Below are 27,106 nucleotides of genomic sequence, written 5' to 3'. Positions count from 1 at the left end.
TCAGACTATAGGGGTCCTTTTCAGGCTGGAAGGATGTAACTAGTGAAGTGCCTCAAGAATTATTTCTTGGTCCTCAGTTATTTACTGTTTCTATTAATGACCTGGAAGAGGAGTGGAGTGTAAGTTATCCAATTTTGCCGATGATACGAAAACAGATGGGAAGGCATGTTATGATGAGGATATTTTAAGTCTGCAACAGGATATAAATAGGTTGAGTGAACAGGCAGAAACTTGACAAATGGAATTCAATGCGAGTTCATGCATTTTGGTAAGAGCAATCTAAAGTCAGATGATTACCTTAATGGATTACGATTGCAGATGAGCAAAGTACAGAGAGATCTAGGTGTTCTTGCGCACAAATTGCACAAGATAACAGGCAAATGCATGTTGGTATTCACTGCATGAGGGCTGGAGTTTAGAGATAGCGAGGTATTGTCTCAATTGTACAGGGTACTGGTGAGGCCACACCTGGAGTACTGTGTACAGTTATGGTCACCTTATTGAAAAAACAATATACCAGTAGTGGAGACAGACGAGATTGAACAGGCTAATTCCTGGGATGTGGAAGTTGTCCTGTCACAAGTGGCTAAAGAAATTAGATCTGTATTCTTTGGAGTTTAGAAGAATGAGGGGTCGTCTTATTGAAACATATAAAATCTGAAAGGTATGACAGGTTGGATGTTAAATGTTTCCATTAGTCGAAGGAACTCAAACAAGGGGCATAATTACAGGATAAGGGGATAGTCGTTTAAAACTAAGGGGAATTCTCCACCCTGGAGGGTTCTGGAGGCTCACTAGCTAATAATTCATTTGAGGTATTTAAAGAGGAAGTAGATACATTTTTGAAAGATTGGGGATTGAGGGTAATGGGGAACTGGCACAGAAGAGGAGATGAGGCCTGTAGCAGATCAACCATGATTGTATTGAATGGTGGAGCAGGCTTGGAAGGGCCAAGTAGCCTACTTCTCCTATTTTCTTATGTTCCTATTTCAAAGAAGAGCTTGGGAGTTTTTCTTAGTGTTGTGGGTGTGCTGTTTACCTTTCATCCACATCATTACAACAGATTACTTGATTAAAGTGAGGTTTATTGTTATATGCACAAGTACCTGTATGTACAGGTGCAATAAAAACTTACTTGCAGCAGCATCACAGGCACAGAGCATCACACAATCAACATTCACAAGAAAAACATAAATTAAATATGCATTTTACACAATTTTTACAAGAAAGAACACAATTAAAACAGAAAAGTTCATTGTAGTGCAGAGTGATCAAAGTGGTCATAGTGTTGCTATACTGAGGTAGTGATTAGGGTTGTTCAAATTGGTTGGTTCGAGAACCGAATGGTTGAAGGGAAGTAGCTGTTCCTGAACCTGGTGGTGTGGGACTTCAGGCTTCTGTACGTCCTGCCTGATGGTAGCTGCGAGAAGATGGCACAGCCTGGATGCTGGATTTCTTTGATAGATGTTGCTTTCTTGAGGCGGTGTCTCGTGCAAGTATTATTGCTGGTGGGGAAGGATGTGCCCCTGATGTATCGGACAGAGTCCACTACTCTCTGCAGCTTCTTGCGTTCCTGCACATTTGAATTGCCGTCCCAGACCATGATGCAACCAGTCATCATCAAATTGCTGTTTGTGTGAGCTTACTGTGCATGTTTACTTTCATTTTTCTTCAACTACAACTGATTGCAAGTACTTCATTTACTGGATAGGGATGTAAGTTACAGTATATAAATAGATTTTAATTTTATTTTTCTCTGAAAATCGTGTACCACCGTGGTCATAAAGTTCAGAAAGGGTGCAAATGTTTATGAATACAATGCAAGTACGCTTTCTTAAAACAAAAAGAACTATCAGAAACATCTTGGGTAACTGATGGTGATCGTGGTGTTTGAATTTTATTTGAGCATCGTAGTAGGAAGTAGGTAGAATCTTTCCTAACAAAATGAAATGGATTAGTTGAACCTGTGCTAGGCATGTAAATCTTTTATGGAAAGATACAGGCATGATGGCCAAGGGCACTTTCTTTTTGCAAATCACTTTGCTCTTGCATTAATGTTTAAAATGAGATTGATACAGCCCATTACATTAAAATTCTTGGTAGCACACTTCACTGTTGGAATGTCATGGCTTATTAAAATGACATTAAATGTTCTATAGTACGTACTGGAAAAACTGAAATGATGGTCATTTCTTTAAAGTGTCATTCTCGCTGTCTGGCCCTTACAGCCTTTCACATATTTAGACCTAATCCTTGTACTCCATTCAATTTAATCCTCAACTTGAAATCTCCACTCAGCCTTGGTCACTTTGATCCTTGATTCACCGTATGTTCTCTCCAAATATACAACACTAAACAACTCGTTGATCTTTGCTCTACTACTGAAAGGCAAGGTAGCTCTTTATAAACCTTTGGCTTAGCTCTGATTCCAACTCTTCAGTCCTTTTACTTCTCCACGGCTAGCTAGAAGGATGACAAGAGTTAAGTGATCTTGGAATGGGAGTTGTCCAGTGGGGAGCATACGTAGGTAAAGAATCCATAGGACTGAATGGCTGTTTAAGTGCTGTAAATGTTGTCCTTGTCTGTCCACTTTAAAACATTTTGAAGCATGACTCACACCTGAGTGTTGTAATAGTTCAGATCATTGTGTCATTCAAATAACATTTCTATTGATCCCTTTGGCTTGACTTAAAATTGCAACTAACATTTTGTGTTTGCATATGGTAGGCATGACAGCTTGATTGTAACCCACTGAAATCCCAACAATAAATTCAGAGTTGCCGTTGCATTATACTCTCTTTGTGTAATAATGGTACCGGAGTTGATTGTGGGCAGTAGCTTTTATTCCTATCCTTTGTTTTACTAATTGACATCAACCCCTTTAATTGTAACATTAGCCAGGGCAGGGAGGTTATGGTACAACTATATAAAATGTTAGTTAAAGCCACAGCTGGAGTACGGTGTTTATTTCTTGTTACCACACTGTAGGAAAGATGTGTTTGCACTGCAGCAAGTATAGAAGAGATTTAGCAGAATATTGCCTGGGACAGAACATTTCGGCTATGTGTAGGGACTGGATAGGCTGACTTTGTTTTCTTTGGAGTCAATCCCCGAGGGGGATGTACTTAATTATGAGGGGCATAGCAGAAACCTTTCTTCTTAGCGGAGGTTTCTATGACCAGAGGGCACACATTTAAGGTCAGGTACAGGACAATTAAAGAGGATTTGAGGAAGAATTTTTTTCATCCAGAGGGAACTTGCTGCCTGAGGGGATGGTGGAGGCATGTGGTCTCATAATGTTTAAGCATTTAGATAAGCACTTGAAACAACATGGAATAGTTACTGAAAAGGCCAGTCGCTTCAACTCTGCCTCCCACACTATCACTGATATGTCAGTCCTCGGCCTCCTCCACTGCCCGGAGAACAGGAGAATTCCAAGCGCAAACTGGAGGAACAGCACCTCATTTCTGTCTTGGAATCTTGCAGCCTAACGGAATGAATATCGAATTCTCCCAGTTTAGGTAACCCCCCCCCCCCCCCATGCTGCTTCTTTTCTCTTCTTCCCTTTCCTAGCCCTTTTTTTTCCTCTTTCTTCTTACCTTTGACCCATCCCCCGGTGGATCTGCTCTCCCCTCCCCTGCATCTGCCTATCACCATCTCTTACCTGCATCTATTTATCACCTCCCTGTGCCCACCCCACCTCCCCTCTTTTGTCCATCTATCACTGCTCTGCTTTTCCCTCCTATATATTGGGCTTTGCCTTTTCTGATCTTCAGTCCTGAAGAAGGGTCCTGACCTGAAAGGTTGACTACCTGCTTTTCTCCATGGATGCTGCCTGGCCTGCTGAGTTACTGTCAGTTATATACTTCATAGGAAACAAAGTCACTTCTTGGATTCAGGATTGCTAATTTCCATAGAGCCAGCCCATAGAAGGCAGTATGATAACAGCTAATCAGAGTATACATGCAGAGAACAAAGTTAGGTTGTCAGATTGTAAAAAAATTTCCTGTGGATAATTTGGGTAGATAAACTCAAATGACTACATCAGATTTAGTAGGAAGTGCAGAATTCCTTTAATGTTTACTGTGGAAATGTATGAATTTTGCATTTGATATTTAAAATGTATTTTCATATTTTTTATTAATTATTTTTGAAATAGAATTAATGTTTTATTTTTGTAATTGGTTATATTAGATAAAAATAAACCATCTTTTTCTTCTAGGGTAGCACTCATCCAAGAGAGTTTTGGTGATGATGCACCATGGCAGTGGTCCACAAAATATACAGCGCCCACTGCAGAGATCCAAGTCGTATACTGGCGCCGAGGGAGATGAACAGACTGCATTACCCCATTCTCCTGTCACGCCGTTTGCTCCAGCTCTCAGCCCAGTGCCACACACTGTGGCCAGTCCTTCTGGGCCACAGTCCCCAAGTTATCAGCTGCAACAGCTTATCATGAACCGGAGTCCAGTGTCTGCCCAGAACGTCAACATCACGCTGCAGAATGTAAGCCAGGTGATGGCCGGGAATCAGCAGATCACGTTGGCCCCCCTTCCAATTCAAAACCCAGCATCCCCAAGTTTCCAGTACAGTTCTCAGGCTGTGGGGCAGCAAAGGCGGTTTGATCATGGATCCCCATCATATATTCAAGTCACTTCTCCTTTGCCTCAAGTGCAGCCGCAGAGTCCCACACAGCACAGCCCTGCATCAATGTTACAGGGTGTGCAGCGGACAGGGGCAACAGCTACGGGATTGAGTATGTGCAATCAGAGCCCAACCCGAGGATTTGTGGATGCCAACGTGCTGGTCAGGCAGCTTAACCTCAGCCCATCGAGTGCTGGGCACTTTGTATACCAAGATCCATCTGGTCTTACTCAGATCACTTCAAGTGTTGGCGGGCAGGTGCAGTTGACGACAGCTGCCACATCAGTTTCTGTATCACGGGAACGTAGACTCTCACAGCCACACTCCCAGACTGGTGGAACCATTCATCACCTTGGCCCTCAGAGCCCGGTGGCTAGTGGTGCTATGCAGCCCTTGCCCAGCCCAAGCCACATCACCACGTCGAACCTGCCTCCGCAGATTAGCAGCATCATACAAGGACAGCTGATACAGCAACAGCAGCAAGTTCTTCATGGTCAGCAGATGGCCAGGCCTGTAAATTATGAAAGGACACCTGTATCCTTGACCACAGGAGTGGTAGGGCCATCAACTTTTGGAATAACATCACCGCCGCCTCCTTCTAGCCCATCTCGGAATGCTGTAGCTCAGGGCTTGGCACCGCCGTGTCTTACACCCACCACCACTTGCATCCCAGTTGTGAGGAAACAACCAAAGAAGTTGGAAGAAATTCCACCTGCTACTCCAGAGGTTTCTCAAATGAGAAAGCAGTGTTTGGAGCACCACCTTGCTCAAATGGAGACTCTGAGGGAGACATTTAAGGATTACTTGATTGAACTTTTCTTCCTTCAGCACTGTCAGGGAAATATGATGGACTACTTGGCATTCAGAAGGAAACCCTGTATGGCCTTGTTGGCATATCTGAAGCAAAGCGATTTGGACCTTGAAGAAGAGGAGGAGGAGGAGCAATCTGAGGTCATCAATGATGAGGTAAAAATACTATTTGCTGTTTAATGCAAGTACCGTTCATACTTCCTGCATTGTGGCAAGTACAGGCTGAGAAAGTGTTTGCATCTGCTTGTCCAGGGTAGCCTCAAATTCCGCATTGGCAAAAAAGTTTTTCTACTGATCTTCAAGGCAGATGAAACTTGGAGTTATTTAAAGCTTCAAGTAGAACCGGGTTATCTTTGTAAATCTTTGCAAACAATCCCTGTAAATTATGAAATATACTCAAGTTTTGTGTCTCTGGGCATTAACAGGCACAATCCAGCCTGCATTTAACACATGAGTGGGAATCTCAGCCCATCTAGCTTTATGTAGGAGCTGCACTGGTCGTTTTCATCTTGGTATGACTTTCATGTCAAACTCTCATTCTTCCATCCCTCTCCCCTGTTTTTGAATGTAGTATCTCCATTTATTATTGAATGTTTCAACCAAAGTCCAAAGGTTCTGTGCTAAGTTATGATTTATTTTCTCAGTTAACAACTCCAAATGTTAAGAATGGCATTTTGCTTGTAAATTTTCTGCATGGCAAACTGATCATTGTTTCAGTATTTAGTAATTAATATGATTTTAAACTGTTACAGTTTCTAAAATAGATCAAATTCATTTAAGGTAATTAATATGACTTTGTGTACAGAATCTAATAGGAGTAATGTACAGTTTTAAACTAAATCAGAACTTTGTATGGACAACTTTGGAAGAAAAAATTCTGAAACCATTATTCCAATGGTCATCCAGAATAAATGGAGTTAGTTGTGGACTAGAGATGTGTTGTATTATTAAAAAAATTCTCACCCTTGAATACTAATGGGATTTTTTCCCATTTACATTGTGTATAGAATTGTAAGTTGGTGAAGATGGTTGAAAAACAGTTGGTTTGCATGGTCCCTTTCCATATATCTTTGAATATGTTCTTCCTTTTGCCACCCAGCCTCTCAATGATCTCTATTTAGCCACATTTCAACATGATCCATCATCACCTAGAATGTTGGTTTTCTGTTCATGGGTCAAAGGAAAGCCAGGAATGTTCTGCAGTTCCACTTGGTGTTACGCTTTCTAAGGCTAGCTTGGGATATTGTACACCACCTGGTTCTTATCCTACACTTCTTGATGCTTAATTTGGGGAATAATAATATATGGGAGGAAAAAGCTAAACTTTTCAGTGTTAGTTTATTGGGTCCTTTAAACCACGAGTTTCAGTTTGATTTATAGTCTCTACTGATTTTGACTACTGGGAAGCCTTACCTATCTTGGCAGAACCAGTGACCAAGAAATGGCTTTACTTCATATTGACAATGTGTGAATGTGTGTGTGTGTGTGTGGTTTTGTCAGAAAATGTGAGAGCTAACTCCTGCATCAGCTGATAATTTTTGAATGCATTTCAACTATTGAGAAAGTCCGATTTGGCATGTTGGCAGAAATGATCTTCATTTCCACAATGCATATTACATATTTTATAAGCACTGAAATGGAGCAAAGTTGTAACCTGGGTCATGACGGTCAGTTGCCTAATATGATTTTACTTATTTCTTTTGTAAGCTGATGTGAACATTTATAAATTTCATACTTTTTATGCTTTTTATTTGGAATAGAAGATTGTTTCTGCTAAGTTTCAAAGCAGCTATTTATAATGCTTGGGTTAAATATGTTGAATCTCCAACAAAGTAATGTGTGTGAAAATCACGGGGATTGGGAAGAGGGGGATTTTTAAAGTGTAACATTACACCCTTTGTTGGAATTTGCAATTTAACCAAGCATTCATTGAGCAACTTTCCGTACCTACGTTTGTGGATAGCACAATGGGCACATTGCTTAGTGAGCAGAAACTAGAGGGATATTTTAGATACCGTAGAGTTGTTGGTTTTGCCTCTGGAAATAGCTGCAGCCTTGGAACCAATGATTTGTATAATGTTGATGGGTAAGGAGTGTCATTTTATGACAGGCTAAATGACTGGCAATGGTTTACAGTATACCATGGCCTAATTGCAGCAGTGCTAATTATTGGGATGAGGGTGTTTTCCTGTGAAGTCAAATTGAGTAAGATTATCCTGGCTTGAGTTTTTTTTAAAAAAAAGGTAGGTGGTCTCAATAAACAATGAAATACTCTTAAGTGGGACTGACAGGAAAGATAGGAGAGCTGCTCTTTGGGTTGCAGAACTTAGAATTGTAAGACATGAGGAAAGAGTCGGAGAAATGTGAATTTTTGGAAATCTCTACCCCATATGCTGTCTTTAGATATATTCAAGGCTGAGATCAATAATTTCTTGGGTGCTGAGGAAATCAAAGTAAATGGGAATTAGAAAGTGAATTTGAAGCACGTGATCAGCCTTGGTCAAGTTGAATTGTTGAACACGTTCAAAACACTGAATGGCATTCTCAAATTTCTTACACTTATATAAAATACACAGAGTTGAACTGTGGATTAGACAGAAACTCAGTTGCTGTGTAATCCTTGGCCAAGGCCCACAATAACTTGTTGGAATAGTTGTTATTTATTCCAAAAAGAAGGCCGAGCAGCGACCTAATGAGCGATGCTTAAAATTAATGAAAGGTTTTGACAATTGAAGCAAGTGTTTTCACTTAACCCATGAACATAAAATAGTCAGTAAGAAGTCATATTGTACATTCAGAATTTTGTCCATCACGTGTTGAGAATGTGGATCTCAGTGTCACGTTGGGTAGTTCATGCAGGAGAGTATTAGTGTAAAGGATGTAAATGTCATCATAGAACATAATTTCATGTAAAGTTTAGTAGAATTAAAATGTGGGGTTAGGATTACAAAGCAAGCACTCTTGTATTTGAAAATCCAAAGAACCACAGATGCTGGAAACACTCAGCAGGTCAGGCAGCATCTGTGGAAAGAGAAACCGGGTTAACCCTTTATCAGTATTGTGTTTGAGATAGTTTACGTCAATGTCTAAATTGTCACTGTTCCCAGGTATTATAAGCAATTTACAGCATAATTAAGTAATACTTGAAGGTGAAGCCTTCTTTATGAGCACGAAGATAATTTGAAATTAATTTTCCTTTGTTCTTATCTTTGAGTGACCAATAAGCTGAGCCCATGATTGTCCATACTCTGGATATAATCATTGCCTTTTTGGCTGTAACTTCCACAAAAGCTAAAATTTTAAATTTGTCTTAAGAAGATTTTTCATCAAATGGTAACCACACAGAAGGAGAGTATTCAGCTTGTTGTGTCTGCACCATGTCTCTACCAGAATGAATTTTAAGAAGAACTCCAATGTTTGGAGCATAGATTACTGAAAACGGCCACCAATATTGAGATGAATAATATTAGGAAAGCAATAGAGTTAGGAACTGGAGGAATGAAGGGAGCCTGAAGGATTGTAGGGCTGGAGGCTGTTGGAGTTGGGGCGAAGCAAAGTCATGGAAGGATCTGAACACGGGTGAGAATTTTAAGTTTAAGCAGATAAGGTGATAAGTCTTGCCATCCTATCTGCTCCAATGATAAGACTTTCCCCACAAGTGCCTCTGAGATATCTTCTGTCTTCTTGAACTGTCCCCTACCATAGTTGACAGAACCCTAGACTATATTTGATGTATTTCCTGTGCCTCTGTTCTCACCCCCTCTCCTAGACAGCAAGTATACAGTTGCTCGGTTCTTGCTCTCCATCCCATGAGTCTCTGGTGAAGACTGTCTGGTGATAGAATTTTGCTGAAGGTTGCAGAAATTGGGAAGGATGATCCACTGAATGCAGACAGTCTTCCCTTCATGACTCTCTAGTTTGCTCTTCCACCTCTAGCTTTTACTCTATTGCTTTCGCATACAATGACAGGAGATGCAATACCTGTGTGGATGCTGTGGCAAGGCAAGGGTTAAGATAGTGTGCAGGCAGAGATGGTTTGCAGACAGTCTGCAGTCACCCTTGCTGAGCAAGGTCCTCTTTGTACTGCATGGGAGCCGAGGCCACCAGGCACACCAAGACAAGATAAGGATGCAAACAAAGGATTGCAAGGCACACACTAACTATTGGACAATTACTTTACTAACTGACACTGAGATATTATTGGCCACTAACATGTAGTTTCTATTGGTTATTAACACCTATATTAATGTAACATGATTGATATTTTATGTATGCAAATGAGGGATCCTAAAGTGCCCAAAGATTTTAATTAGTCAACATCTTTTTAAAAAGACAACTCTTTGTTGAAACTTTAAAATAGTTTGGTGATGGGCCGAACTGTTTTGGTGCACAAGTAATTATACTTTCTTAATTAAAGAAATGAGTGCAAGTTGTCAGAGTTCAGTTGTTATCAGCAACGACACCCATACTTTACCTCTTCCCTTCCCACCATCCACGTACCAAACAATTCCAGATGAAGCAACAATCACTTGTACTTCTTTCAATGTGTACTGTACTGCATTTGGTGCTCACAATGTGGTCTCTTCTACACTGGAAAAACCGAATGCAGATTGGGTGACCATTTTGGGGAACACTCCCGGTCTGTGCTAACTGTTTGTAGTTGCCTGCATTGTTATAATGAGGCTCAACGTTAGCTGTGGGGGAACAGCAACTCGTCTTTCATCTGGGCATGTTGCCATCTTCTAGTAACTATTTCTTTGTATCAAAACTGGCCAATTCTGCTGTCGTGAGTTCATCTGTCTATTTCTCTATTAACATGGTCTGACCTGCTTAACAGTTTGCATTACGATGGTTTTTTTCTCCCTGTCTGTCCTCATCTCACAGATTTTAAGTTTCTTTATTGATATTATCTCTCTTTAACTGCCCTCAATAATCACTCAACTGGTTTACTTCATCAACAGCTTACCCAGACATCAACCTTGACCTCACTCTGTCAGACCTTCCTTCATTCTATCCATCCCTCTCCCAAACTCTCTGCAACTTTAAATTAACTTGTTTTCTCTTCTTTCCCAGTCTGAAGAAAGGTCTTTGACCAGAAATGTTCATTCTCTGTTACTCTCCAAAGACCTGATGTATTGAGTTTTCAGCATTTTCTGTTTTTATTTCAGGCTTTTGGCATCTGCAGTTTTATTTTATTTTTCTCTCTATAGAACCATGGCAGATTTCTGTAGAATCAGGAATTGATTTTTTTTCTTCTGTGTTGTCATGTGTAAACTTTTTCTGTAAGGTAGCCAGGGCATAATAAAACTCTGGTTAGACCGCACTTGGACTATTGTGTCCAGTTCTGGTCACCTCATTATAGGAAGGATGTGGAAGCTTTAGAGAGGGTGCAAAGGAGATTTACTAGGATGTTGCCTGGATTGGAGAGCATGTCTTATGAGGACAGGTTGAGTGAGCTAGGGCTTTTCTCTTTGGAAAGAAGGAGGATGAGAGGTAACCTGATAGAGGTACAGATTGAGTGGATAGTCAGAGACTTTTTCCCAGGCGACAATGGCTAACACGAGAGGACATAATTTTAAAGTGATTGGAGGAAGGTATTGGGGGATGTTGGAGGTTAGTTTTTTTTACATAGAGTGGTGGGTGCGTGGAATGCACTGTCGGCAGAGGTGGTGGAGGCAGATACATTAGGGACATTCAAGAGACTCTTAGATAAACACATGAATGATAGAAAACTGGAGGGGTATGTGGGAGGGAAGAGTTAGATAGATCTTAGAGCAGGATAAAATGTTGGCACAACATCGTGGGCTGAAGGGCTTGTACTGTGCTGTAGTGTTCTATGTTCATAATGTTGTGTGATTTGTGTGATCCAGGTGCCCAAAAAATTCCTAAATTATGTTCAGCATAATGTTACAAGGCACTTTTTGAAGAGCACGGGAGTTTTCCTGTTGTCCTGTCCACATTGCTTCCTTAACCAGCACTATCAGAAATAGACTAATTTGCTCTCTTTCATTCACTTACTATTGCCGGGACCTTGGTGTTGTATGCTGGCTATTGCAGTTGTGCATTGTGATGACCTAGGGAAATGGAAGGTGCTTTTGAAATACACATTTATTTCATTCTCTTTTGAAAGACAGCTTTTGGCTTATCAAAAGTGTAAAATGGAAGATGGATCAAATGGGAGACAGATACTTAATCTGAATTGGAGTTGTATTTGGAATAAAGCAATAGGAATTTCATAAAAGAAATGATTTCCATATGAGCATTCAGTGTGAACTGTGTAACTTTAGATTCATTTTTGTTGAATCAATTTTAGGAGTATTTTGATGCTGAAATTCCCAGACCATTTTTTGTAATCAGTTTAGCAACAATCAGAAATGTATGATATACCTGCTGCCAATTTATGCACAGCAAGATCTGATGAACAAAAGAGGTGAAGAATTACCAATCATGTAATCTGTTCCTTGGTTAAGAGATAAATAATGATCAGAATGGCTGAAGTGCTCCCTGCTCCTCTGCCTCCGAATACTGCATGGGATCTCTTGTTTCTGTCTGGACAGGCAGGTAGCAGTATGAAGAGTATGGTGGCATTGTACTGGGCAAGGAATCTAGAGGCTTGGTCCCCAGTGTCACGAGTTCAATTTTTATCCCAGTAGCTGGGGAATTTAAATTGAGTTAATCAAGTAAATCTGAAATTATAAAGTAAAAACTAGTATCAATAATGACTATGAAACTAGTGTTCTGTTACTATTCACTCTGAACCATTTGTGAATGTTGTCCCATGACAATGTGTTTAACTTTTGAATTGCCTTCTGAAGTCCCAGCTAGCCAGTCAATTGTATCAAAAATCACTATCTATTGTGCGAAGACTACAGCAGTTCAAGAAGATCGTGCACACTTAGATAAGGGCTTGGCCAGCAATGTGCACCTCCAATAAATGTCTATTTTTTAAAAAAATGGAAGAACTAATTTTATTGAATAAATTATTAGTGGTTATAATTGAACTTTTTTTTAAATGCAGCCGAACTGTTAAGCTGGATAAGTGCTTTGTAAATTTTTCATGTTCTTTTGTACTTTGTTAATGGTGTATTTCTCCACTGGGCTTAATTTAAACTGCAGAGAAATTTAATTATGCTCATAATCATCCTTGTGTACAATGGCCAGATTGAACTTGGGTCTTAAATCATTCCCGTATCCTATTTCCATCCTTATGGCTAAACCACTTACTGAGTTTTCTCACAGAGAAACAACTCCAGCCACTAGTTTAGGGATTATTGTGCAGAGAATCTTTCATGTCTTTTGTTTCTCATAGTCAAGGTGGGAAAGCACAGTTCAAATGCTCGGTACTTGATGTTTGGAAAAATTATAGGGTCATGCAATAAAATATGAACTTTTCCATTTCAAATGACTAAAAATTACCAGTTTTCTAACATTTATAACTCTAATGTTGAACAATTTTTTGATAATTCAAAGTCTAAATGTATTTAAAATTATTCTTTGATGGATAGTAGATTATCTGAGGGAATAGGACTTAGATTCACCAAATGCAGAACTGATTTATCAGTAGAGCAATGAATACTAGAATTGGCTTCTTGGTACATTACTGCATACAATTTAGAAACTGGTGTGTGGTGGGCAGAGAATTTAGAAACTGATGTGTGGAAGGGACTTGAAGAAGATGAACTTTATGGACCAAATAGGTCTGTTCATCCTTTAATTACCCTCGCATTAGGCAAAAGGAACATTTAATCTTTGCAACCATTTTACCTTTATCAAGTCGCACAATATCAGTGAAAGGATTGCTTTACAAGCAAATTAATTTAAACATCTGCATTTTTTTTGGCTCAAAAGTTAGTAAACCTGCCTGGTATCAGATACATTTATGTACATATTTTCTAGTAAATTGAGCTTGCATTTCTTTAAATTAACTAAGTAATAAAAAAAGTTAAAAGCATATATTGACTGAAATAGTAATGAATCCTAATAGGCATATCTGAGATTCTTGTTTGGCTATTTATGAGGCAGGTTCTGATTTTGTTCTAGTTTTTCATAATGAGACCTTTATGTAAATACTTCTATTCTGCCAAGGAGTATGGGGGGTTCTGTTTCTGTAAAAGGTAGCATTTACTGCCCAACCCAAGTTGCTTGGGAGAAAGTGGTAATGTATTATCTTGAACTGTTTCAATACTCGTCTTTTAAGTATCCCTACATTTTGTAAGGGAGAGTATTGCACAATTTTGGTCCATTCACTATGAAGTAACTCTGTTATTTTCCAAGTTAGGATATTGTGTGTTAGGGGTGAACTTGCAGCTTGAGATCTTGTTGACCTTGTTCTTTTAGATGGTAGGACTCAAAGTTTGTGTGGTGTTTTAGAGGAAACCTTGGCATGGTGCTGCACTAAATTTACAGTAAACCAGTTGTGGGGTCTTCAGAATCTCAATCAAGTGAGTTGCTTTGTTTTGGATGATGTTGAGTGTTTTTGGGTTGCACTCGTCCATCAAATGGAGAGGATTCTGACCAATGCCTTGTAGATGTTGGGATATGGGAATTGGAATATTATTTATTCACTGTAGAATACTCAAAACTTTTCACCATAGACTTTTATCTGGTAAGTAGTGATCCCTAGGATAAATGACCACCCAGGATACTGGCTGGTTGGGGATTTGGCAAAAGAAATGCAGTTGAATGTCAAGGAAGATGGTCATTACTTGGTGCTTGTGTAGTGCAATTGATACTTTCTGTATTGTAAGATTTAACCAATGTTTGTAATTACAGAGTTTAGCATCTGAGTGATGAAAATTAAGACAGTTCAGTTTTTGTCTTTGCCTTTGGTGTTTGTGGTATTTTATTGGTGATTTATCGGATTTAATTTTACCTCCTTAATTAGAATTGCTCAGTTGCAATAAGTCTCCTGAGCAGAGTAAAAGCAGTTGATTGCAATTTGTGCAATACTTAAATTTAGATAAGAGTACAATAAAATAAATTACATTGGTAGTTAATACAAGTCTATTGCCATCTATTGCAGACATCCAATGTGTAGCAGTAGTGAAGAACTAAAACCAAGGAGGACTAATGTTTTTTTTCTTGCCCTTCCTTGGTGAACTTACCAGGTACAGGTTTAAAACTAGATACTACAAGTTACCTGTAGCAGAATTATTAACTGATATGGAGGATTTGACTGGTTCTCCAGACTTGTGTAGCTTAGTGGGACATAGTTTAGAGAATTTGAAGGCTAATGTTTGGTGACTAAAGTGAAGGAATTTTTAATTAACCATATAGTTCCTGGTTTTGTCTTGCTGCATAAAAGCATTTTCAGAGAAGTTGTAGGTAATGGATGTTTAAGTAAACTTGATCAAAGCTCCTAGCCACATCCACTCCCCTCTCACATTTTTTTTTAGTCTTTTTGTAATTTGAACTTTGATATCATTGGCCTAAAATTGATGCTGTTTTTTTTAAATTCCAGTTGCTGCTGATATTACAGTAGGCAGTTTCAGCAAACATTTTTATTTTGGCTTTATAATAAATGCATGTTATTTTTAAACCACAAAGCATTTTTTTTAACAATTATAGCAAAGTGCAATGAATTCTGTGAAGCAAGCCTGGGAATTAAGAAAAGAATCCCTACAGAAGTTTCCTGGCTGTCCTTAGAATCAAATTACTTTTTTTTCCGCTCTGACTTAATGTTTCAGTGATGAACCTGTGAATGAATGCATTGTTTTTATTTAAGGTAAAAGTGGTGACAGGAAAGGATGGCCAGACAGGGACGCCAGTTGCCATAGCAACACAGCTTCCCCCTAATGTTTCTGCTGCATTTTCAACACAGCAGCAGCAACAGTTTCAGGTAAGGAGTCAATGTGGCACCAACAAGTCTGTGAATCATTATAGCATCAGAAGGGTTAAATCCTGTTGCATCATCGAGCTGTTGCCAATGCATCCATTTCTAATGTATGTTTTTTTTTGTCCTTCCATAGCAGACACATCAAGGTACCCCTGTGGCAGGCACAGCCAATACAGTGGAGATTGAAGCTTTCAAAAGACAGCAGGCTTTAGTTCAAGCAGGTACGTTTCCTTTTTTTTCTTGGAACAGTTTCATGTTTTTGTGCAACAGGTATGACAGTGTAATATGTGCAGAGTATATTTTCTTGTTTGGACACAAGGTTGAAGTAAGAAGAAAATTGCATAAAGGCTTCTTTGACGTAAAGTTTAATACTGTTTTTTGTTGCCATGCTGCCAGATATGATTCTCACCTTCTAAAGTTTAAACAGAACAAGTAATAAAGAGAGTTCTTAAAACCTTTCCGGTAAATGTTGTAAATTCCAGAGTTAATTCAACTTCTACTTTTAAATACTGAAGCAAACCTTGCTATCACAAACTTCTGAATTGCACTAGTGCCCTCCAATCCACTTAATGTTCTTCCGACATTCCTTCGGCTTCCTGTTCTTCCCTGGATTGTTGCAACTACTTTTCTCCATGACCTTAACCTATTTGTGTTGCAGTGAGATTGAGGCTTCCTAGTTATAATTCCTAATGATTCCGGTGCTGCCTAACATCCCTCTGCAGTACCACATATTCTCCCATGTGCTGCTTTGTTCTTAGTGGTCTTCCTGGGTTCCTTAACATCATAATTATTTACTTTATGAGGTTTGCAATACAGTAAAGGCATCTGTGGCAATTCACATTGCAGGCTGATTTTCTCAGTAGCCAACATTTAGATAGCAACTTTTTTAATGTAGCTTTATATTTAGATCAAGGTTGGAATATGATAGAGGTGTGACAATAGTCAATGGATGATTTTAAAAATTAGGTGCTAATGATTTAAAAAATACTCAGTGGGGTGGAAGGTTGGGGGCAGGTAGTTGAAGTCTGGAAAGCAGTGCTACAGATGGTGAGGCTAGGAGTGGGTGAACTTCTGGTAGACTAGCATTTGAATAGATGAGGTTATAGGCGGGGATTTCTAATTGATTAGAGATGAGTGAAATCTTGAGGATTGAGAATGGGAATGATTTTGAGGATAATTTAGTTGAATTGAAGGACAAACTAAGTTCAATTCACAGTACAGAATTGGGTCATTTGGTTCAATTGGTATCCACTATGGTTAAGTGATGCCGGGTTTGTATTTTAATAGCCTGACATTTGTAGGGGAAAGGCAAAGCTGAGGGTAGAGGGGCATTACAAAGTTCTAAGGCTGTAGTGCAGGGCATGAAACAAGCAATGAAAACTGCTGCATTCATTAAACAAAGGAAGACCAATAGTGTCTTTAGTATTTTGAAGGCTTGAAGTGAGTTAAAGATGGAGTTCCCCAAGGCTTGCTGCTGCTATTCTTGGTGTATTTTAGTGATTATGGGTACCTTGTAGATATAGAACACAATGTAGAAATATGTAGACCACAAGAAACTTGGAATGGTTGGAAACGGTGAGACTGGTAGCCATGGACTTCAAGGTGACGTGACCAGGCTGATGGAATGGATAGATGGAGCAGATACAGTCACTGCTGAAAAGTGTAAAGTGATAAATTTTGGTAGGAAGAATGAAGAGAGACAACTTTGTTAACTTGGTACCAAAAAAACTGTGAATCATTTGGTAGATGGTAGGAAAGGTTAGCAAGGCAGTTAAGATTCCTGTGGTTCTGAGCTTTATAATTAGAGATGCAAAGGTATTAAGGCCATTATTGAAGGGCTAAACATTGGTTTGGCAGAAGGTGGAAGCAGTAGGTACATTGTAGGAAGGATGTGATTTTGTAGAGAATGCAGAAGAAATCAAGTAGAAAATTTTCAGAGATGTGTTATAGTTACATGGATGGGCAAGAGAAGGGACACCCAAAAATGCAGGTGCTGGAAATCTGAGATAAAAGCAGAAAATGTTGGAACTACTCAACTCACAATAGCATCAACACAACAGAAAATGAGTCTATGTTTGAGGTTGACGAACTTTCATCAGAGTTGTTTTTCTAATAAGAAGTCATTGACCTGAAATATTGGGATTAGGAAACCTAAAACTTCGACTTTCCACAGATGCTGCCTAACTTGATGAGTGTTCATAGTACTTTTTACCTTCAAGGTAAAGAAGAAATTTGAAAGTAATACTATCAATATGGTGAAGGCTTATGAGAGCATAAAAAGGAAGCTGTTTCCAGTAGCTGAGTGGTCACTTGTTTAAGAAGGGCAACAGGGATACTCCAGCAAATCATAGGCTGGTGAGCCTTGCATGGTAGGGAAACTACTAGAGAAGATTCTTAGAGATGGGATTATGCACATTTACAATGCATGGTCTGATTAGTGACAGTCAGCATGGCTTTGTGCGGGGGACGTCACGTCCTACAGACTCGATTGGGTTTTTTTTGAGGAGGTGACGAAGATGATTGATAAGACTAGGGCAGTGGTTATTGTCTACGTGCACTTCAGTTAAGCATGCAACAAGGTCCCTTGTAGTTGGCTCATCCAGAAGATTAGGGCATGTTGGATCCACATTGACTTGGTAGACTGGATTCAAAGTTGGCTTGGCCAAAGAAGACCAAGGGTAGTGGTGGAGGGGTGTTCTGACTGGAGGTCTGTGACCAGTGGTGTTCTGCAGGGATCAGTGCTGGAACCTTTGTTGCTTGTGAGATATATAAATGATTTGGATGAAAATGTAGATGGGCTGATTAGTAAGTTTGTAGATGGCATAAAAATTGGCTGAGTTGTGGATAGTATGAGGAAGGTTGTCAAAGGATACAGAAAGCTACAGATCAATGGAAATATGGGCAGAGAAATGGAAGATGGAATTAAATCAGGACAAATGTGAGGTGGTGTACTTTGGGAGGCCAAATGCAAGAGGAAAGTGTACAGTAAATGGCAGGACCCTGAGGACATTGATGTACAAAGGGATCTTGGGGTGCATGTCCATAGCTCCCTGAAAGTGGCAACACAAATAGATAGGGTGGTAAAGAAGGCATATGGCATGTTTGCCTTGATTGGTCAGGGCATTGAATATAAAAGTTGGCAAGTTATGTTGCAATTGTATAAGATGTTGGTGTGGCCACATTTGGATTATTGTGTACAATTCTGGCTGCTGTATTACAGGAAGGATGTGGAGGCTTTGGAGAGGGTGCAGAAGGGGTGCACCAGGATGTTGCCTGGATTAGAAAGTATTAGCTATAAGGAGAGGTTGGACAAACTTGGATTGTTTTCTCTGGAGCATCAGAGGCTGAGGGGTGACCTGATAGAAGTTTATAAAAATTATGAGAGGCATAAATAGTGTAGATGGTCAGTCTTTTTCCCAGGCTGGAAATGTCAAATTCTAGAGGGCATAGCTTGAAGGCAAGAGGGGTAAAGTTTAAAGTATATATAGATCGGCACAACATGTGGGCCGTAGGGCCTGTACTGTGCTGTACTCTATCTATGTTCCAAGATTTATGAGGGAAGTTTTTTTGCATAGTGAGTGGTATGTGCTTTGAATCTGCTGCCAGGGGAGCTGTTAGAAGTAGGTATGATAGCAATGTTTGAGGTACTTAGATTGGCACATGAACAGGGAGGGAATGGAGGGATATGGACCATGTGCAGGCAAATTGGATTAGTTTAAATTTGCATCATGGTCGGCACAGGTGTTGTGGGCTGAAGGGCCTGTTCCTCTGCTGTATTGTTCTATGTTTCTATTCTGTAAAGTACAAATAGAAAATGATGAAAGTAACTCAGTAGGTCAGGCAGCATCTGTGGAGAGAGAAAAATGGGAGTTAACGTCATAGATGGTTGATGTTTTATCAGAACTGGCCAGTTCTGACTGAAAGTGGAAAGACTGTAAGAACTTCTGACTAGGCTTGTTACAACCCCCAGGACTTGACATTGATCTCAATAATTTTGGATAACCAGCCTTTACAGTTTGTGTAAGAACTCGGCCAGTTCTGATAAAATGTCATCAATCTATAAAATTAACTTAGTATATCTCTCCTTGCAGATGCTGCCTCACCAGCTTGGTATTTCTAGTATTTTATTTGAAGTTTCTAGCAACTGCAGCACTTTTCTCCTCTATCTCCTTGCCTTATTCATTGTCTTCTATTTGCACCTCCTCCAGACATATAAGCTGCAATTAACAAGCCAGCACTGCCAATATTTGCATCATTAAATAATTTTTGGCCTCCATCCTATCACAAACATTTATTTTGTTCCCTCCACAATTCTCTCTTCTCTGCATCTTAAAACATGCTTGTTTTCTAACTTTTCTTAGTTTTGATGAAGGGTCTTAACCTCAAACTTCAAACATTAATTCTTTTTCTCCACTGAAGCTGCCTTACCTGCTGATATATCCAACATTTTCTATTTTTATTTGAGTACCTTGCATGTATGCTTGTGCTCGCCCTACCTTTTTGTGTGGATGTTTTCTTGGTCTGTCTAATGAAAGATAAGGAAATAAAGTGAAGTCAGAAGTGAATTGTTGATCTGCTCTATTTCAGAATTAAACACCCAATATTTATGAATTGATCCGCTTGGTTCATTCATTGACCTTGTGGGTCGAATAATTCCTGCCTTACCTTCCTGCATTCTCTTTTTTTGAGTCTGCTTTTGGACTTTTAATGTTGAAATGGACTGAATCCATAGCTATTGCTAGCTCTTGCTGACTGGTTCTGTATACTTATTGCACTTTAATCATCCTATTTTCAAAGCAGAGAAGTCCCATTACATTGGTTGAGGAAACAACTTCATAGTTGGCTCATTAACATTTTATCTACCCAATGCCAATGTTTATACTTATGAGTACATTTGCTTTATAAAACCAGCATTTTATTTCCCAAATCATTTTTGTGTAAAAAGTATCATGAAAGGTGACAGTTAAAAAAAAACAAATCTTGAATAAATATAGGAGATAAAACGCAACATTTGGCATGAAAGTTGAAATTAAACTTCTACCACTTCGCTTAAACTACTCAAAGGGTTTGGTAGTTTCATTGTGATCAATAGAAGGATTTGGCCCAAGGGCTTAGATGGAGCCAAAAGAAACATTGATAATCGTTGGTTGGTGTCTGTAGGACACATGAAAAATTGTGTCTGAAGATTTGAAGGAACTTAAGGGAACTAATAAATAGTTTCAGAGGATCTGTCTGTTTGAAGGAAAATTGAATGTGATGCTACTGTTAGTCTACGTGATGGTAACCTGCTTAGAATTGTATGTTGTTGGAACAAACAGTGGAAATATAATAATAGGATATTGGGTTTTAGTGCAGCTTTTCAAGGAAATTCACAAGTGCTGAATCACTGGGTTGGGGAGGTATTCTGCTCATCTTTAAGGTCATTATGTGTAGTCTGAAGGAATGTAGTTTGAAAAGACATCAGTTGTCTTGGAAGAACCAAATGAATTCCCTTCTGATACTGGTAAAAGTGACAGATGTCTACTAACAGCTTAGCTAGAAAAAAAAGTGTGATTTAGCTATGAGCTGACAATGTCACCAATGACTTAGAGTCATGGGGTTGTACAGCATAGAAACAGCCCACTATGCCAACCATCATGCCTGTCTATACTAGTATCACTTGCCTGCATTAATTCCATATCCCTCTATGCCCTGCTCATTCAAATACCTGTCCAGATGCCTCTTAAATAATTTTACCATTCCTGCTTCCACTATTTCCTCTGGCAGCTCATTTCAAATACCAACTACTCTTTTAGTGTGAAAAATTTGCTGTTTGTGCTCTTTAAACCTTTTCCATTCTCCATTAATCCTATGCCCCTAGTTTTAGATACCTCTGCCAAGGGAAACCACCCTATCTGTGCCTCTCATAACTTTATATACCTCCTTCATGTCACCTCTCTGCCTCCTTTGCTCCAGGGAAAACAAACCCAGCCTATCCATTCTCTCCTGATAAGTCAAGCCCTGCAATTCAGGCAATATCCTTTTGAATCTTTTCTGCACCCTCTCTATCTTAATCACAACTTTTCTGTAATGTGGCAATGAGCCCGGCACAAAACACTCCAAGTGCAGCCTAACCAACATTTTGTACAACTGTAACGTGACCTCCCAACTCTTGTGCTAAATGCTGATGAAGGCAAGCATGGCATATACCTCCTTCACCACCTGGTCTAGATGTGTTGCCATATTCAGGGAACTATGTACCTCAAGGTCTCTCTGTTCAGCAGCACTCCCTAGGGCCCGGCCATTATCGTGTACGTCCTGGTCTGGTTTAACTTCCCAAAATGCATCACTTTGCACTTGTTTGAGTTTAATTCCATCTGTCATTCTCTTCCCCACTTTCCCAGTTGAGCTATAACCTGTTGTAACCTTGGACAGCCTTATTCCCTATCCACTATACCACCAGTTTGGTATCATCTCCAAACTTACTAATTATGCCACCTGCATTCTTATCCAAATCACTAATATATATCACAAACAACAGAGAACATGGCACTGATCCCTGTGGCACACCACTGGTCACAGGCCTCCAATCTGATAAACAACCCTCCACTACTGCCCTCTGCCTCCAACTACCTAGTTGATTTTCTATCCAATTGGCTAGCTCATCCTCGATCCTATGTGCTCCAACCTTCCAGATCAACCTATCATGTGGGACTTCGTCAAAGGCCTTCCTAAAGTCCATGTAGATGATGTCTACTGCCATACCCTCGTCAATCCTCTTGGTTAACTCTTTGAAAAATAAAATTCATGAGACGTGCTTTCCCAGGCTGGCTATCCCTAATCAGTCCTGTCTTTCTAAATGCAAATAAGTCCTGTCTCTCAGAATCTCTTCCTATAACTTTCCCACCACTGATGCAAGGCTCACTGGTTCTCAAGTTCCTTGGCTTATCCCTGCTGCCTTTCTTAAATAAAGACACTGTAGCGGCCCGGACCCGCAGAACTCGAACTGCCATCAGCGGCCACAGGCGCATGCGCAGGAGCGCAACGTAGACTAACTGCGGGGTGGGCCTTCTGGCAGGGACCTCACATCACAACCGCCGGAGAGGCTCTTGGTTCCTTTATGCAAGCGCGCATGCTTTGTTTCAGTCAGTAAAGTGTGCTCCAGTCCAGCCTCCGCGCCTCTGCGTTCTTCTTTTCTGCCACGCGCCGCGTTTGGCTACATTTGGTGACCCCGACGCTCCCAGATGGCATCTGGAACCTGTGACATAAATCCCAACGACTCGCACAACGCAGTTTCGCTCAAGCTCCCAACTTTCTGGGCCGGTCAGCTCCACGTTTGGTTTGAGCAGGCTGAGGCCCAGTTCAGTATCCGAGGCATTACAGCTGACACCACGCGGTACTACTACGTGGTCAGCGCGCTCGACCAGGACGTGGCAGTCCAGATCATCGACTTCGTGCACCATCCACCTATGGAGGACAGGTACACTAAGATCAAGGCAATCCTCCTCCGCACTTTCGGACTCTCCCGCCGCGAACTAGCCGCGCGGCTTCTGCGCATGGACAGCCTGGGCGACCGCAAGCCATCCGAGCTGATGGGTGACATGCTGGTGCTCATGGATGGCCATAAGCCCTGCCTCCTATTCGAGCAGCTGTTCCTCGAGCAACTGCCAGAAGACATTCGCCGCCTCCTCGCGGGTGAAGATTTCAGCGACCCGCGCAGCCTTGTGGCCAGGGCTGGCATTTTGTGGCAGAGTAAGCAGCGGGGAGCGGCTTCCACCTGCCTAACCACGACCGCGCAGCCTAAGGCCAAGACCCCACAACCAAAACCGCCGAGACCCACGGGGGACAAAGATGAGGGTTCGGACCAATGGTGCTTTTACCATCAGAGGTGGGGGTCAAACGCGCGCCGCTGCCGTCCACCATGTGCCCTTCCGGGAAGCTCCAGGGCCGGCCGTTGCTAGTAGCTTCGACGGCTGGCCATCGCAACAGCCTCCTGTTGCTCTGGGACCGACACTCCAGGCGACGTTTCCTGGTGGACACCGGGGCCAAGATCAGCGTCCTTCCCCCCTCAAACATGGACACCTGTACTGTGGCCCCAGGCCCCGACCTCACCGCCGCGAACGGCACCACCATCTGGACATATGGCTCGTGTACCATCCTACTGCGTTTTGGCCCCAGCTGTTTTATCTGGACCTTCACCGTAGCAGCGGTGTTGCGGCCGTTACTAGGGATGGATTTCCTACGGGCCAACGGTCTTCTGGTCGACCTGAAAGGCTGGCGTTTGGTCCATGCCGAGACTTTCCAAACCTTCCAGCTCAGGGGAAGCCCAGTTCCCGGCCCTCCACTTGGACTCTGTCACACTCTCGGGTGATGGTGGATTTCCCCTCCATCATCACCCCACAGTTCTATGCTACCGGTCCCAAGCACAGCATACAGCACCACATTCCCACACAAGGACCACCGCTGCACGCCCGGGCCCGTAGGCTTCCACCCGACAAGCTCCGCCTCGCCAAGGAGGGTTTCCAGAAAATGGAGGAGATGGGGATCATCTGCCGATCGGACAGCCCTTGGGCATCGCCGCTACACATGGTGCCCAAGTCCGCAGGAGGTTTGGAGGCCCAGTGGGGACTACAGGAGACTCACCGACACCACAACCGCTGACAGATACCCGGTGCCTCACATCCAGGATTTCATGGCCAACCTCCATGGGGCAACCACCTTTTCAAAAATCGACCTGGTCCAGGGTTACCATCAAATCCCTGTGCACTCCGACGATGTGCCCAAGACAGCCCTCATCACCCCTTTCGGGCTGTTTGAATTCCTAAGGATGCCCTTCGGCCTCAAGAACACCACTCAGACTTTTCAGAGGCTAATGGACTCAGTTGGGTGAGGCCTGGATTTCGTCTTCATCTACCTAGGCGACGTCCTGGTGGCCAGAAAGTCACGCAAAGAGCACGTGGCACATTTGCGCCAGCTCTGCCAGTGCCTGAGCGACCACGGACTGGCAATCAACCTGGCGAAGTGCCAGTTCGGGCTGACAGAAATCGACTTCTTGGGCCACAGGGTCAACCAGCATGGAGCTGCCCCTCTGCCGGACAAGGTCCAGGCCATCCGCCAGTTTCCCAAACCCAGCACGGTCAAGGGCCTGCAAGAGTTCATGGGGATGGTGAATTTCTACCATTGGTTTGTGCTGGCAGCGGCGCACATCATGAGACCCTTGTTAGATCTGATGACCGGCAAGGCCAAGGAGGTGGAATGGGACACGGAGTCCACGGAAGCCTTTGAGCAGACCAAAGAGGCATTGGCGAAGGCAGCCCTCCTAGTACACCCGAGAGTCGATGTACCCACGGTGCTCACAGTTGATGCTTCCGACACGGCGGTCGGCGGAGTCCTGGAGCAGCTCGTCAAGGGCCAGTGGTGACCACTTGCCTTTTTCAGCCGACACCTGCGACCACCGGAGGTGAAGTACAGCGCTTTCGACAGGGAGTTGCTAGTGCTCTACCTAGCTATCCGGCACTTCTGGTATTTCCTCGAAGGAAGGGATTTCACTGCGTATATGGACCACAAGCCCCTCACCTTTGCCCTTGCAAAGGTATCGGGCCCATGGTCGGCTCGGCAGCAGAGGCACCTCTTGTTTATCTCGGAGTTCACTGACATCCGTCACATCGCGGGGAAGAACAACGTGGTCACCGACACGCTGTCTCATCCCCACATCCACTCAGTGACCACCTCAGCCCCAGGGATCGACTACACGGCGCTGGCGCAGGCACAACAAGCGGACACCGAGATCCTGGCCTATCGCACCGCTGTTTCGGGACTCCAGTTGGAGGACGTCCCCGTCGGCCCTACAGCGGTTCGGCTCCTGTGCCACATGTCGACTGGCAGACCTTGGCCCGTGGTACCAGCAGCATGGAGGCGGCGGGTGTTCGACACGCTACACGGCCTGGCCCACCCGTCCATCCGGGCGTCCATCAAATTGGTATCAGACAAATTCGTCTGGCACGGTCTGCGCAAGCGGGTCAGACACTGGGCCAGGACCTGCGTACACTGCCAGACCGCCAAAGTCCAACGGCATGTGAAGGCTCCCCTCCAGCAGTTCCAACCAACGCTCAGCAGGTTTCAGCACATCCACGTGGACATTGTCGGCCCCCTGCCCATCTCCCGGGGCGCCAGGTGTACCTTCACCATGGTCAACAGGTTGCCGGAGGCCGTGCTGCTAGCGGACACGTCCACTGAGTCCTGTGCCAGGACGCTCATCGCAAGCTGGATCGCCAGGTTCAGACTTCCAGCGGACGTCACCTCTGACAGAGGGGCACAGTTCACGTCAGGGTTGTGGACAGCACTGGTGCAGCTCCTGAGCACCTGGTTACACCACATCACGGCGTACCACCACAGGCCAACGGCTTGGTCGAGCGGTTCCACAGGCACATCAAGTCAGCCCTGATGGCGCGCCTCAGAAGGCCCAACTGGACAGATGAGCTTCCCTGGGTTCTACTGGGCATTCGCACGGCCCCCAAGGAGGACCTGGGCACCTCCTCAGCGGAGTTGGTTTACGGCACCCCCCGACAGTCCCGGGCGAGTTCGTGCCGGAGGCCCAAGGTCCAGCAGGGACGCCGGCGGAAGTGCTGATGAAGCTGTGGGACAAGGTGAGGAGCCTGGCACCGGTTCCAACCTCCAGACATGGCACTACACTGTCCTTTGTTCCTAGGGATCTCTGAGACTGTGAGTACGTTTTCATTCGCAGGGGTAGGACCCTTCAAGGTGATCCGGCACAACGGATCTATGTGTGTCGTGGAAGTGGGTGGCTGCAAGGAGACCTTCACAGTGGACTACCTCAAACTGGCGCATTTGGACATCAGGCAGCCCGTGAAGGTGCCCTCACCGCGCCGGCGGGGCAGGCCACCCAAGAGGGACACACAGACTGGGGGTCCCACGCCCCCGATGGGCGATTCTTGGTTGGGGGGGGGGGGGGGGCAGTGGTGTAGCGGCCTGGATCCACAGGACTCGAACCGCCATCGGCAGCTGTGGGAGTGCGACATAGACTAACCGCGGGGCGGGCCTTCCAGCAGGGACCTCACATCACAACCGCCGGAGAGGCTCTCGGTTCCTTTTTGCGAGCGCACACACTTTGTTTCAGTTAGTAAAGTGTGCTGCAGTCCAGCCTCCGCGTCTCTGCGTTTTTCTTTTCTGCCACGCGCCATGTTCGGCTACAAAACAACACTAGTTATCTTTCAGTCTTCTGGTACCTCACCTGTGACTAAAGATACAAAAATCTCTTCCAGGGCCCTAGCAATTTCCCCCTTTGCTTCCCATAACATCCTAGGATACACCTAGTCAGGCCCCAAGGACTTATCCACCTTTATACGTTTCAAGACCTCCAATACCACCATCTTTTGTAAAGTACATAAACTCCAGCATATGACCATTCCCTCCCCTGAATTCACGAGATTACATGTTCTTTTACATGGTGAATACAAACGAGAAATATTCATTTAAGACCTTGCCCATTTCCTGTGGCTATACACAAAAACTACCACACTGATCCTTAAGGGGAGCAAAAAGGGGAGAGGGGAAGGGGCTGTGAATAGCAAATTAGAGCAAATAAATATAAAATTGAGAATGCAGCTTCAAATATCGTTGGTGAGTTTGTTTTATTCTGGATTGAAAAATAATTGAGATATACAGGGGATATAAGTTGCAAAAATGTTTTTCCTAAAATGCGGTCTGTTTTACAAGTTTTTAAAAACAAAATTGTGCATGTTGTACTTTTTAATGTTTGCAAGAGATTCCATGAAATGTAGATTGTGATCTAATTAAGGTGGTGTTGCTTCCTAAATT

At 42.7% G+C, this 27,106-nt stretch overlaps 1 protein-coding gene across 1 annotated transcript in view; it reads left to right on the top strand.

The window, feature by feature from the left end:
• ep400 (E1A binding protein p400) overlaps positions 1 to 27,106 on the top strand; it is a 146,007-nt gene that overhangs the window by 6,891 nt on the left and 112,010 nt on the right. Inside the window, 3 exon segments of the mRNA XM_052031815.1 lie at positions 4,223 to 5,610; positions 15,179 to 15,292; positions 15,423 to 15,510. Of these exon segments, the coding sequence (XP_051887775.1) occupies positions 4,252 to 5,610; positions 15,179 to 15,292; positions 15,423 to 15,510 (1,561 nt within the window). The 5' untranslated portion in view covers positions 4,223 to 4,251.

The sequence above is a fragment of the Pristis pectinata genome, chromosome 17, assembly GCF_009764475.1.
Source record: "Pristis pectinata isolate sPriPec2 chromosome 17, sPriPec2.1.pri, whole genome shotgun sequence".
NCBI classification, from domain to species: Eukaryota; Metazoa; Chordata; class Chondrichthyes; order Rhinopristiformes; family Pristidae; genus Pristis; species Pristis pectinata.
This window is presented reverse-complemented; position numbering and strand designations above follow the sequence as displayed.